General features: G+C 46.7%; 1 protein-coding gene across 1 annotated transcript in view; it reads right to left on the bottom strand.

Moving 5' to 3' along the window:
* Positions 1-13,400, bottom strand: part of LOC135234958 (leucine-rich repeat-containing G-protein coupled receptor 6) — a 93,757-nt gene that overhangs the window by 13,074 nt on the left and 67,283 nt on the right. Inside the window, exons 5-10 of the mRNA XM_064300112.1 lie at positions 12,483-12,698; positions 11,369-11,440; positions 3,736-3,804; positions 1,926-1,997; positions 1,560-1,631; positions 724-792 (exon numbers count right to left, since the gene is read on the bottom strand). Coding sequence (XP_064156182.1) covers positions 724-792; positions 1,560-1,631; positions 1,926-1,997; positions 3,736-3,804; positions 11,369-11,440; positions 12,483-12,698 — 570 coding nt within the window. The remainder of the gene's footprint in view (positions 1-723; positions 793-1,559; positions 1,632-1,925; positions 1,998-3,735; positions 3,805-11,368; positions 11,441-12,482; positions 12,699-13,400) is intronic.

Below are 13,400 nucleotides of genomic sequence, written 5' to 3'. Positions count from 1 at the left end.
GGTGAACATGTACATCCAAGGACTGAACTGTATGCATTTGGCATTTGTGTGGTTGGTAATAAGCGGTTACAGACTGAGCCTGTGTGACCGCAGACCTCTGGGCTTGTGGTGGCCCTGGCTGCTGACATTCCCAACCTTCACTATACCTTTTTCCTTCTCAGGTATGCCTTTTTTCCCCGGTTTGGAATGCCCGATCACGTACGGGGCGGGATCGGCCTGCTACGAACTTCGCAGCCGACGCCAGAGAGAAAGCGTAGACGAGCGCCCAGGCACTGCCCTCCGAAGCACACAATGCACCCGGTTTTCACACCGCAACCCGCTAGCCAAACTTGTCTGAGCACTAATCTGTGTATCACTGCACGTTTCCTTATCTCAGAGAGGGAAGTGACACAATGAAGAGAAAGGCTAAACTGAGATGCAACCGAGCAAGCACTTTTCCACCTTGAAGTAATTAAAGGCATTTACTGGTGTTGAAAGAAATTAATTGAAGAAAAAAAAACATTTATAGGAAATGATTGAGATGGAATCCTATTTTTCAGCATTTTCACTATATTTGGGGTGTGATTCAGTTTGCATATTAATCCTGATCGAACATGATCAAGCTCAATTCTGCGACCTGCTTTACACCCATATAGTTTCTCAGTGTGTGTGTGTGTGTGTTGTGCGTGTGTTTGTGTGCTGGCATGTGCATACGTATGTGTGAAAAAGATCAAGGACACTTACAGAATCTCCAGGCTGGTGGTTCCTTTGAGATCAGGGAATTCTCTTATTTCTGTAGCTCCGTTCAGGGACCTGAGAGGGACAGTGAGAGCTCAGCGCGGGGTGAAGTGCGGCGCGCTCGAGCAGAGGCAGGCCCCCCGCAGGCCGCAGAGGACAGAGCAGCCTCGGGGGCGTTGCCGAGCGTTCGGAACTGTGATCCGAACCCCGTTGGACTGAACCTCTTTGGACTCTCACACTCACAGCTCATTTTGTTGTACAAGAGAGCAAACTAGCATGCGTCTTGCCCCCTTCCAAAAACAACTCCATGACACCGTGTAGAACGAGCAGCCTGGAGGTTGTGTTCTTTCATTCAGCACCTCTCCTTTCCTCAGCACATTATTCATTATTTCTAAGGACGTGCAAAGAGAGAGATTTATAAAGTACCAGGTTCACAGACTTCGTCCAGGCAAGGACATACCCCTGTGTGGGTACTGTTGCCGAGCACGGTGACTGACATTGACCTTTAGCAGGTCATACACATTTGTGCATGCGCACAGTTGGGTTTAATACTTGATTCTGATTGGCTGACAGGGTGCTGATTACTTTCCTATAGATTGCATGGTGAAACCATATAATTCATCTTTAGCAAGTAATTCCAAAATTCATGAGTGGAGATTGATGCATTTACAGATTTAAGCGACAGAAACAAAGTAACAAGTTAATAATATCACACTGCAATAGATTGGGGTTCAAAAAAAATATATCTCAAGAGATTAATAATATCCATGTAATAATTTCAACATTGACTTTCCAGCTAGTGGAACTTGCAGGCTGAGAGGGGGGCAGGTCCGGCTACTCACAGCGTGTGCAGCTTGGGTAAGAACTGGAAGGCGGATCTGCCCACAAACTGGATGGGATTCTCATAGAAATGACTGCAAGGGAAAGCAAAACAAAAGCACAATTACTCATGCTTCCGTTTCAGCAAACTGACGCTGTTCATCTGCTGTCACTGGAAGAAAGATGCCCATGAGCATTATCAGAGTGGTTACAAAGTAGAAGGTGATTTAGTTTTGGATTTTTCAAGAAGTCAACCTGCAGAATTTGCCTGATATACTTGGCTGGAAAAGAAAGAATCAAGTGGGTCTTGAGCGATTAGGGGGGCGGCCATGTTGGTGGTTGGGGCTGTTTTTTAGGAGAGGAGCCCATTGGCCATAAGAAGCACTCACATGGTCTGCAGGAGAGGGTTCCCTACGAAAGCCCGCTCAGGAATGGCCTTGATGTTATTGTTGTGGAATCCCCTGTGTAGAATGCACAAATCTCATGTCATCATCACTGCCATACGCAAGTACATGGCCATGTCTTATTTTCAAATTATAGACTGTTGACTAAACATAGCACTAGATGTAATAATGTGATTCTGACACATTTATGACAGCCTATTCTCTTCACAATCCTGAAGATGCAGCAGATGGTAGGCTGCAGTCAAACACCAATCTCCCTGTGGTTATAACCCAGCCACCTCTGGTCACTGAGCGTGTGGATGTCACACAGATATGTGGCAGATATGTGACAGCTACTCTGCTCAGGATCCCAGGAGCCCTTCATTCATCCACAGAACAGAGGCCAAGGTAGGTAGGCCTCTTGTGCCTTCTGTGCCGAAATACATTGCTTTGTGTGTACACTGATCCTGTTTTATTTTTTTAAATAATTTCAGGAAAACCCATTCCTGCTCTTATTCAGAGTAGTCAGGAGAGTTTAGCTGTTGGTGACTGAGTTTCAGAGCCCGTTAATGTGTGGTGAGCACGCTCCATGTCACAAACAGCACCTGTCTCTCAAAAGCTGAAAACACTTGAGCATGTGAGAAGGAAGGCTTTAAATACTTGTACCGTGTGAGCATTGCTGTGGCTGAGCGAGATTATATCTGAGGGCCACTTTATCTTCGCTAAATAGGATTACCAGGGAAAACAAAACCGCAACATTCACATGGAGCAGTGGTATGCTGTGACTGCAGGGCCCAGAGCACTGTTCTCAGTGAAGCTGCAGGATTGCAGAAGCTCAGCGCCCTGTTCTCAGTGAAGCTGCAGGAGAAGCTCAGCGCTCTGTTCTCAGTGAAGCTGCAGAAGCTCAGCGCACTGTTCTCAGTGAAGCTGCAGAAGCTCAGGGCACTGTTCTCAGTGAAGCTGCAGGATTGCAGAAGCTCAGCGCTCTGTTCTCAGTGAAGCTGCAGAAGCTCAGCACACTGTTCTCAGTGAAGCTGCAGGATTGCAGAAGCTCAGCGCTCTGTTCTCAGTGAAGCTGCAGGATTGCAGAAGCTCAGCGCCCTGTTCTCAGTGAAGCTGCAGGAGAAGCTCAGCGCTCTGTTCTCAGTGAAGCTGCAGAAGCTCAGCGCACTGTTCTCAGTGAAGCTGCAGAAGCCCAGCGCACTGTTCTCAGTGAAGCTGCAGGAGAAGCTCAGCGCTCTGTTCTCAGTGAAGCTGCAGAAGCTCAGCGCACTGTTCTCAGTGAAGCTGCAGAAGCTCAGCGCACTGTTCTCAGTGAAGCTGCAGGATTGCAGAAGCTCAGCGCTCTGTTCTCAGTGAAGCTGCAGGAGAAGCTCAGCGCACTGTTCTCAGTGAAGCTGCAGGAGAAGCTCAGCGCACTGTTCTCAGTGAAGCTGCAGGAGAAGCTCAGCGCACTGTTCTCAGTGAAGCTGCAGGATTGCTGAAGCTCAGCACACTGTTCTCAGTGAAGCTGCAGGATTGCAGAAGCTCAGCGCACTGTTCTCAGTGAAGCTGCAGGATTGCTGAAGCTCAGCACACTGTTCTCAGTGAAGCTGCAGGATTGCAGAAGCTCAGCGCACTGTTCTCAGTGAAGCTGCAGGATTGCTGAAGCTCAGCACACTGTTCTCAGTGAAGCTGCAGAAGCTCAGCGCAATGTTCTCAGTGAAGCTGCAGGAGAAGCTCAGCACACTGTTCTCAGTGAAGCTGCAGAAGCTCAGCGCACTGTTCTCAGTAAAGCTGCAGGATTGCAGAAGCTCAGCGCACTTTTCACACTCACAGTTCCTGAAGCTTGGTTAGGGTCCTGATGGCCACTGGGAACTCCTGCAGGTCATTGTAGTTCAGGTCTCTGAGAAGAAGAGACAACTGTCACATTGGCAAAAAGGAGAAATGACTGTGCTGTGAATTCATCTTAAAACATCTTTTAGGTTGTGTGCTTGCTTCTTTTACAGATTTCTTTGTGTGTTCATGGGGTTTGCGTGTATGCATGTTCATTGCACATTGCTTTCCTTAGTTAATTTTCCCTTGCTTAAGTAGAAGATCAAGATCAAGATCAGAACACCAGCAATATAACATTTGGTTATGACTGTTTGCTGACGGAGACAACTAGTTTGATAGTCTTGGTCTTACATCTGACAACCTCTATTTCACAAGGTCTTTATGTTGGAATGTGCATTTAATGGCTTTCTAGGAAACAAGGAATTAAGCCAGAGAAAAAAACGTCCCTGTTGTCATGGTTCTGAAACCTCCTGTGCAGGTGTCGCAGGAACGTGTTTGCATGTGAATTGATGTTTTCAAAAGATTCCATTGTTTTACTCCAGTTTTTCTTCAACTTGATTCCGCTCAAAATGAAAGGGAACAATTATCAAGAAAAGCCTTTAATTCAAGAAAGCTTCTTTTTTATGGCGCTGTGTTTGCACTCAATATGAGAGGAATTAAAAGGAAAAGAAAATATATAGAAATGACTGTGTGTGTGTGGGGCGGGGGCGGGGGGGGGGGGTAAATAGGCCTGGATTTAGCCCCAGGACTCCTCTTAGTGGCCCAGCCCTTGTGGTCATGATAGCTTCTCCATAGACTATCAAAATACCCGACTGACTGCGCCTCATTATCCGTGTAATTATAAGTGTTAAGCGCGAGCTTTCAAAACGCTCTAAATGTTTATGTTTAGGGGAAGGTTTCTGGCACAGGGCCCACGCCTTTTGAACTGAGTCCTTGAATTAAAGGAGACCTGAGCCCAGGTGAGGTTTTGCACAAGCATGTCCTCTGCACGTGCGTGTGTGTGTGTGTGTGTGTGTGTGTGTGTGTGCGAGTGTGTGCGTGTGTGTGTGTGTCTGCGTGTGTGTGTGTGTGTGTGTGTGTGTGCGTGTGTGTGTGTCCGAGTGTTGTGTTGTGGTGTGTATGTCTGCGTGTGTGTGTGTGTGTGTGTGTGTGTGTATGTCTGCGTGTGTGTGTGTGTGTGTGTGTGCGTGCGTGTGTGTGCGTCCGAGTGTGCGTGTATGTCTGCGTGTGTGTGTGCATGCATGCGTGTGTGTGTGGTTGTGCGAGTGTATGTGTGTATGCATGTATGTCTGTGTGTGTGTGTGCGAGTGTATGTGTGTATGCATGTATGTCTGCGTGTGTGTGTGTGCATGCGTGTGTATGTGTCTGAGTGTATGTGTGTGTGTGTGCGTGTATGTCTGTGTGTGTGTGTGTGCAAGTGTGTGTGTGCGAGTGTATGTGTGTGTGCATGTATGCCTGCATGTGTGTGTATGTCTGCGTGTGTGTGTGTGTGTGTGCATGCGTGTGTGTGTGCAAGTGTATGTGTGTGTGTGTGCATGCGTGTGTGTATGTCTGCATGTGTGTGTGTGTGTGTGCATGCGTGTGTGTATGTCTGCGTGTGTGTGTGTGTGTGCGAGTGTATGTGTGTGTGCATGTATGTCTGCGTGTGTGTGTGTATGTCTGCGTGTGTGCGTGTGCGTGTGCATGCGTGTGTGTGTGTGCGTGTGCATGCGTGTGTGTGTGTGTCGCAGGGGGTGGCTAATGCATGAGGCAGAGCTCCATGCACGTTCCACTGCTAGCTGTGTGGACGGCTCTTCTGCTGGTGGACACCACAGCTGCAGGCCAGCTGCCCAAACAACAACCCACCCCCCAAACCCTAACCCCAACCCACCCCAACCCTAACTCTTATACACACCCCCAACCCTAACCCACCCCCCAACCCTAACCCTAACCCACCCCCTAACCCTAACCCTTATACACACCCCAACCCTAACCCCGACCACCCCTCTAACCCTAACACACCCCCAAACCCTAACCCTAACATACCCCCTAAATCCTAACCCCAACCCACCCCTCTAACCCTAACACACCCCCCAAACCCTAACCCTAACACATCCCCCAAATCCTAACCCCAACCCACCCCTCTAACCCTAACACACCCCTCAAACCCTAACCCCAACCCACTTCAACCCTAACCCTTACACACACCCCAAAACCCTAACCCTAACACACCCCCCAACCCTAACCCCAACCCACCCCAACCCTAACCCTTATACACACCCCCAACCCTAACCCACCCCCCTAACCCTAACCCTTATAACACACCCCAACCCTAACCCCAACCCACCCATCTAACCCTAACACACCCGCCCAATCCTAACCCCCCAACCCCTCTAACCTAACACACACCCCAAACCCTAACCCCCCTAACCCTAACCCACCCCTCTAACTCTAACCACCCCCCTATCCCTAACCCCAACCCCCCCCCTAACCCTAACCCCAACCCACCCCCCTAACTCTAACCCTAACCCACCCCCCCAACCCTAACAACTCACCCCTCTAACCCTAACTTACCCCCAACCCTAACCCCCCTAACCCTAAAACCTACGGGAGGTAACCAACCCCCTAACACTTACCCATCTCCTAACTCTAACCCTCTCCCCCAACACCCCCTAACCAAAATCCATCCCCCCAACCCACCCCCTAACCCTTACCCACCCCCCCAACACCCCCCTAACCCAAACCCACCCCACTAACTCTAACCCATCCCCCTAATCCTAGCAGGACTAGCAGGAGAAATAACATATTTTATTTCTCTTTTAATATAAATTCATTGTTACATTTTAAAATCGTGTAAAAACAATTTTCCTTGGTTATAGCAGTCCCAAGAAAGACATTGGCCAAACGGGTAAAGATACAATGAAGGGGAGACAAAACGATTCACGACAGATGTACCGTTTGAGATGTCTGGTTTTGCTCTCCATATGCTTGGAAAAATAATCGGCCTTCTATTTTTGCATTTGTTCTGATACGGTCCAGCAGAATGATGCTTTCAATTTCCTGAACCGACCAGTGATCCTACACTCCACATGCCCTACCATAGCGTGGGCTGGGCTATAGGCTGGCTACTCACACAGCCACACAGTCACCACAACTAGCGTTACCAACACTACCACAAACACACCACCCCAGTATGTATCCACAACTAACCCCGTTCACAAACAGTACCCCCCAAGCCTATCACCAACATACACCCGATAAGCCGTATCACCAACACATACACCACGATGCCTTAACACAACAGTACAAACCCACCCAGACTAAGGCCTGATTACACACAGCACACAGTACAACCACCCAGACTATAGGCCTGTTAGACACACAGCGCCAAGTAAACCCACCAGACTATAGGCCTGTACTCACACAACACACATACAACCCCAGCTATAGGCTGTACACACACAACACACAGTACAACCCACCCAGACTATAGGCCTGTTTACCACACAGACACACAGTACAACACCCAGACTAGACTAAGGCCTGTTACTCACACAAACAACACACAATACAACCCACCCAGACTACAGGCCTGTTATACACACATACACACAGTACAACCCACCCAGACCATAAGCCTATTACACACACAAACACACAGTACAACCCACCCAGACTATAGGCCTGTTATACACACAAGCACACAGTACAACCCACCCAGACTATAGGCCTGTTACTCACACAAACACACAGTACAACCCACCCAGACTACAGGCCTGTTATACACACAAACACACAGTACAACCCACCCAGACTATAGGCCTGTTACTCACACAAACAACACACAATACAACCCACCCAGACTACAGGCCTGTTATACACACAAACACACAGTACAACCCACCCAGACTATAGGCCTGTTACTCACACAAACAACACACAATACAACCCACCCAGACTACAGGCCTGTTATACACACAAACACACAGTACAACCCACCCAGACTATAGGCCTGTTACTCACACAAACAACACACAATACAACCCACCCAGACTACAGGCCTGTTATACACACAACACACAGTACAACCCACCCAGACTACAGGCCTGTTATACACACAGACACACAGTACAACCCACCCAGACTACAGGCCTGTTATAACAACACAGACACACAGTACCAACCACAACCACCAGACTACAGGCCTGTTACACACACAAACACACAGTACAACCCACCCAGACTACAGGCCTGTTATACACACAGACACACAATACAACCCACCCAGACTACAGGCCTGTTATACACACAGACACACAGTACAACCCACCCAGACTACAGGCCTGTTACACACACAAACACACAGTACAACCCACCCAGACTACAGGCCTGTTATACACACAAACACACAGTACAACCCACCCAGACTACAGGCCTGTTATACACACAAACAACACACAATACAACCCACCCAGACTACAGGCCTGTTATACACACAGACACACAGTACAACCCACCCAGACTACAGGCCTGTTATACACACAGACACACAGTACAACCCATCCAGACCATAGGCCGGTTACTCACACAAGACACACCACACGTACAACCGTCAACACCAGACTACAGGCCTGTTTACACACACAACAAAACACAATGCACACCACACCAGAATACAAAGACTGCTTATGCACACAGACACACAGTACAACCCACCCAGACTACAGGCCTGCTGTACACACAGGCACACAGTACAACCCATCCAGACCATAGGCCGGTTACTCACACAAAAACTCAGGATCTTCGGAGTGCATGCTTTCTATTACCACTGCTCCAGATTATGCAGGTTACATTGACCTGTCTCACATTACCCGTAAGGGATCACAGTCCATGTGGATTAGCTCTGACATTCTGCCTTAATTATAACCGGAATAAAGCCCGCATTCATATACACGGTGCACAGCTCACCGTTTCTGACGTGTCCACAACATGCAATTGTTTCCTAGTATTAGCAGTCAGAACAGGACAGCAGAGATCTAACTTATGCAGTTTGGCATATTAATTATGGTGGATCTGTATTTCTGAAGTGCAATCTCAAATTCACACAACCCCCCCCCCACCCCCACGCACATAGAGTACTTTCTTACTGTTTGCACTGTCCTATTAGAAATATTATTACCACTTATACAGTTGCCACTGGATTAATCAGGTCTTCCTTCTGAAAACAGCCATTCATAGGAGTGAGTCTTTCTGTAGTGAACTGAAAAAGCAGGACTTTCATTAGAACTCTCTATATTTGTCGTAAAGGGCCTTGGTTTGATATAACTCTATATCACTCACTGATGAGGAATAGCCCAATATCAAAAAGCATTTTCACACGACCTTTCTCACTCAGATGGTGTCATTGAGACTGAAGTCTCTTGCAGGACCGACGAGGGGTCCACAATACAAATAAATTTACAACACACAGAATTTATATACGTTCTTTATAATGTAATTTTTACAACATTTATACGCTTAATATAGACGTTGCGTGCATGTAATATTTAGAATGAAGCGTCTGTAATATTTCAGCCACAATATGTTCTGTCTGAATTAAGCCTGTTTTCTGTTCTTCAGTCACCAGGCAGTTATTTTAAATATGCCTGGAATTCCATGCTGTAAACTGCACATCTGATTTTTTTGCTTTATTTTATTTGTTTTTGTGATAACTTCTGAATGAAGGCTGAAGTTGGATAATTGATATATCCCAGCCCCCAAAACGTCCCATAAACTCTGGTGTCAGTCTTTGCACTTCAGTTGGCCATTAAAAAGCAGGTGTAAAACATTCCCTTCACCTCTCTGACTCACTCTCCGCCTCTTAAATTCATTTCACGTCATGTTCCAGTGCTCAGAAAATTTACAGCAAATATTTTAAATCAGATTTATTTTCACACAGCATTTCTTGCCAAGAATCTGGATTGGATTCTAACAACTGCAAAAGTGAGATGCTTTATACGTCAATGAAGGCTGTTCCCTCACCCACTTTATATTATATTTAAAGCACTTGAATTAGCCAAGAATCAAACAGCAGCAGTCCTCTGATTTATTTAATCAATGCATAGTTTTATTTATTTGACCTTCTTTAAAATTTTAATTTCCAAATGGAAATTAAATCCATAAATAAGTCTATACTTCTGAACATTGAATAGTGAAGAGAAAAAAAATATATATAGCACTGTCATTTAGGCAAAGTGTCTTAAATAATTTTGAAATCGTCAGTTCAAAAAATGTTCTTTTTCTCTTTCAGCAGGTGTTTGATGTTTTACCGAAGAATATATTTGAAAAGACGAAATTCAGACAAGAGCGTGAGTTTGTTTAAACACATGAAAACCATATTATGTACCATGCAGTGCCAGGTATTGGCATTTCTGGTGAAGTACGAAATCAGGGTTTGCATCGATCCTTCGCATGTTGTTGCAAATTCTTTTTTGAAACCAGCCAGTGGGCCTGTTACTTCAAACTGATCTGATTGAGGAGGCAATTATTTTGGGATAATATCAGTGTCATCTTTATTAAGTGCAATATAATACACATTAACGTACAGTGTATCTAAAGAATTCACAATTCTTCTTCTTCTTCTTCTTATTATTATTATATTTTAAGACGCAACAATAAAACTAACATCAAGACAACAGTCATGCTAAAAATTCCATGTAACAAAAGTGCAAAGGAGTAATACAATCGAATTATCAATTTAAAATGGCCACAGTTATCAATCGACTCCATAGACTTTACAATGGCCTTCCTTTCCAAGTCAGACCGAGCAGTAGGAACAGCAGTCATGAGCACAGGGCCCTGAGACCATAACCCATAAGTTCCACATTTCTGGGACACAAACAAAGATAAATGGCAGGGGAGTCTGCCGAGAATGGCCTTATGAATAAAAAGCATACCGGTGGCTAAGCCGATGTGTGGAGAGAGCTGGCCGGGTTACTCCGGAGCACAATGCGCAGAGATTAGCACGGGCTTCACAGTCACAGCTCAATCTAGCCGGAAAACAACATCTGACAGTGTCCCAGAAAGACCTCGACCATCTCCCCATTACTGCAAGGGTGAACGGGTGAATCATTCAGTCATCCGACTGTGCTAATGCGTGAATAAGCACTGAGCTGTTGGCTCACAAGTGATTGTGCCATGTCGTGCCTGTGGTAAGAACACGGCCAAACATACTGGTTCATTCTACTCGATGTCTTGCGGTTACAGGGTGTTGGATTCCACAGCAAGCACTATGCATTGGTGTATACGGGAAGCAAGAATTTCTGTCTCCTATCCTTCTGTCCGTATTATAACATAAGTGGGCTAAACCATAGAAGCATTGCAGGAAGTGCGTGTGATTTGCATGCTTTATCTGTCCAAATAAACCAGGTCCTTTGAGGATCTTAGCAAAAAAAAAATATTTGGAATGAAGTTGTGTGTAAGTGCAAGATATGTGTGTCTGCCCAAATCTTATTTGTAACTCATATCTGAAAATGCATGTCATTTGTGGACTGTACGACAAAGTCAGTCATCATTTTACATTTGTAGTCTTCCAGCCTCAGTTTAGTCATAGTGTAGCAAGTTTATTTTATTTTATTTTTTTAAGATGCCTTGAAAAAAAGATGCCTTGTACTTACAGGGTCTCTAAACTGTGCAGCCCTTCAAAGCAGTTCTTTCCGAGAGTCTGGATCATGTTGTTATGAAGATGGCTAGACATGGAAAAAGATAATGACGAGAAGGTTAAAGGTCAAATATTTTTAAATAATAGTTTATCAGGCATAACTAATTACTTCAGAAAAAAACATTATCTCATACTCTTTGGAATTGAATTGCCTCTTGAGTCACTTACATCTTACCTACACCCCTGATAAGACACTGCACCTGCAGCCATTTCCAATGCAGCTACCTTACACAATTTCCATTTCCGTTCATGAGCCAGAGACAGTATTGTCACACTACAGATAGCATCTATCAGAGGAGAGGCACATATCTGCCTAATGGCTAGGAGCAAAATCCAAGAAACCCTGGTCCGCCTGTTTTCTGCGATGATTTTGGGTAATGTTTTCTATCCCTCGTTAGAGATATATAACTCCTTCATAAACACCACACAGCACCTTCGCTAGCAGTACACAGTCTTTCATAAATGTCTTAAACCACAAATACCCTACGGTGTATTGCTTGGAATGTTGTGGTAATGCGACTTTATAAATCAGCGGTGACATAGGCGTTCAATGGAATGTTTTGAATGGGTGATTAAAATTCAGAGGACAGCTGCTTTGCCTCTAGGTTAACAGAATTTCAAAGCAGTCGAAGACATATGCATTATATAAATGCATATATGCTATTGCACGCACAAAGAGTATTTGGAGTGTATTCAGATAAGCATGACAAATACATTATCATACAACCTTCAGTGAACAAAAAATGAAATAACGACAGTGACGAGTTCTGGAAGTTCCATAAGGGTATGGTGGACTCATATCTTCAGAATGCAAGGCTAGTTGTTACTAAATGCGGCTGAGCGATGATGATATTAATTTGTACTAAAAGCAAGGTCATGTTTGCACATCTGAAAAAAGAAATAGTAGGTGCCAGGGCGTTTTGAAGTGGATTGTCGAGAAGGAGAAACACCGGAACACTATTAAATGCTGACAGGCACAGTTTACTGGTGCCGACCTGCAACGGTCTTTGTCAGGTCTAGCTTTCGTGAGCATCTCTTGATTCTACCGGGCCCGGTGGAGCGGTACTCACAGGACGACCAGGCTGGAGAGGTTGCGGAAGGCGGAGTCGGGGATGTGGGCGATGCGGTTGAGCGCCAGGGTCATGGCCTGCAGGGCGGGCAGGCGGTTGAGGGCCCGCACCGGGATCTCCGTCAGGGCGTTGTCGTCCAGCCACAGGTGCCTGAGGGACCGCAGCCCCGCGAACGTCCGCTCGGGAACCTCCCAAATCAGGTTGGCGTCCAGGCGCCTGTGCAGGGAGGGAGGGAGGGGGAGGGGCGCGTTAGCCAGCCGCTCACGGGCCTTCCCGTGGCACGGGCAACTCTGGGGGCGACCCCAGCGAGCACAGGGTGCCGATTTATCTGCGTAGCTTTTTCTAGAAGCGTAGAAGCGTTGAAGCGTAGTTGCGTTAAATGCTCCTGAGAGAGAGAACCTGAAGGATTTCACAACGATCAACCCCCCCCCCCCCACCCCACCGAACAGAAAAAAACTGCCAAGTTGTCCGCCTCTGCATCTTCCTCAGCCTTCCGCAAGCCCACTCCCCCCACCCCCCTTCCCCTTCATTCAAAAGAACGAATTTGGCGCTAAGCCCGCCAAATGTGTTTGTGGCTTGCGCTCTGGAAGAGGGAAGGGCTCTCCTCTCCAGCACCGCCACAGGACTGGCGTGACTTTCCTTATAATTGGGACAAATGAAAGTGGGAGAAAAGCTTAACCGGGAGAGAACCCCCATAACCCCCATAACCCCCGTAACCCCCGTAACCCCCATAACCCCCGCTCTTCACAGGGCTTCTCTGTAGCGCTGAGCTGACTGGAACATCTTGAAGTTAGCGCAGCGGTATTTGTACCAGTGAAGCGCTCCCCCCCCCCCCCCCCCCCCTCAGCCCGGGCGCTTCCTCGGGGTGATTTATCCCCGCGCTAATTAAACCGTTCCGCGACGCTGCGAGCGCGGGCA

Source organism: Anguilla rostrata, chromosome 11, assembly GCF_018555375.3.
Source record: "Anguilla rostrata isolate EN2019 chromosome 11, ASM1855537v3, whole genome shotgun sequence".
Classification (NCBI taxonomy): domain Eukaryota; kingdom Metazoa; phylum Chordata; class Actinopteri; order Anguilliformes; family Anguillidae; genus Anguilla; species Anguilla rostrata.
The sequence above is the reverse complement of the archived record's forward strand: the minus strand, read 5'-3'. Positions and strand labels throughout refer to the sequence as shown.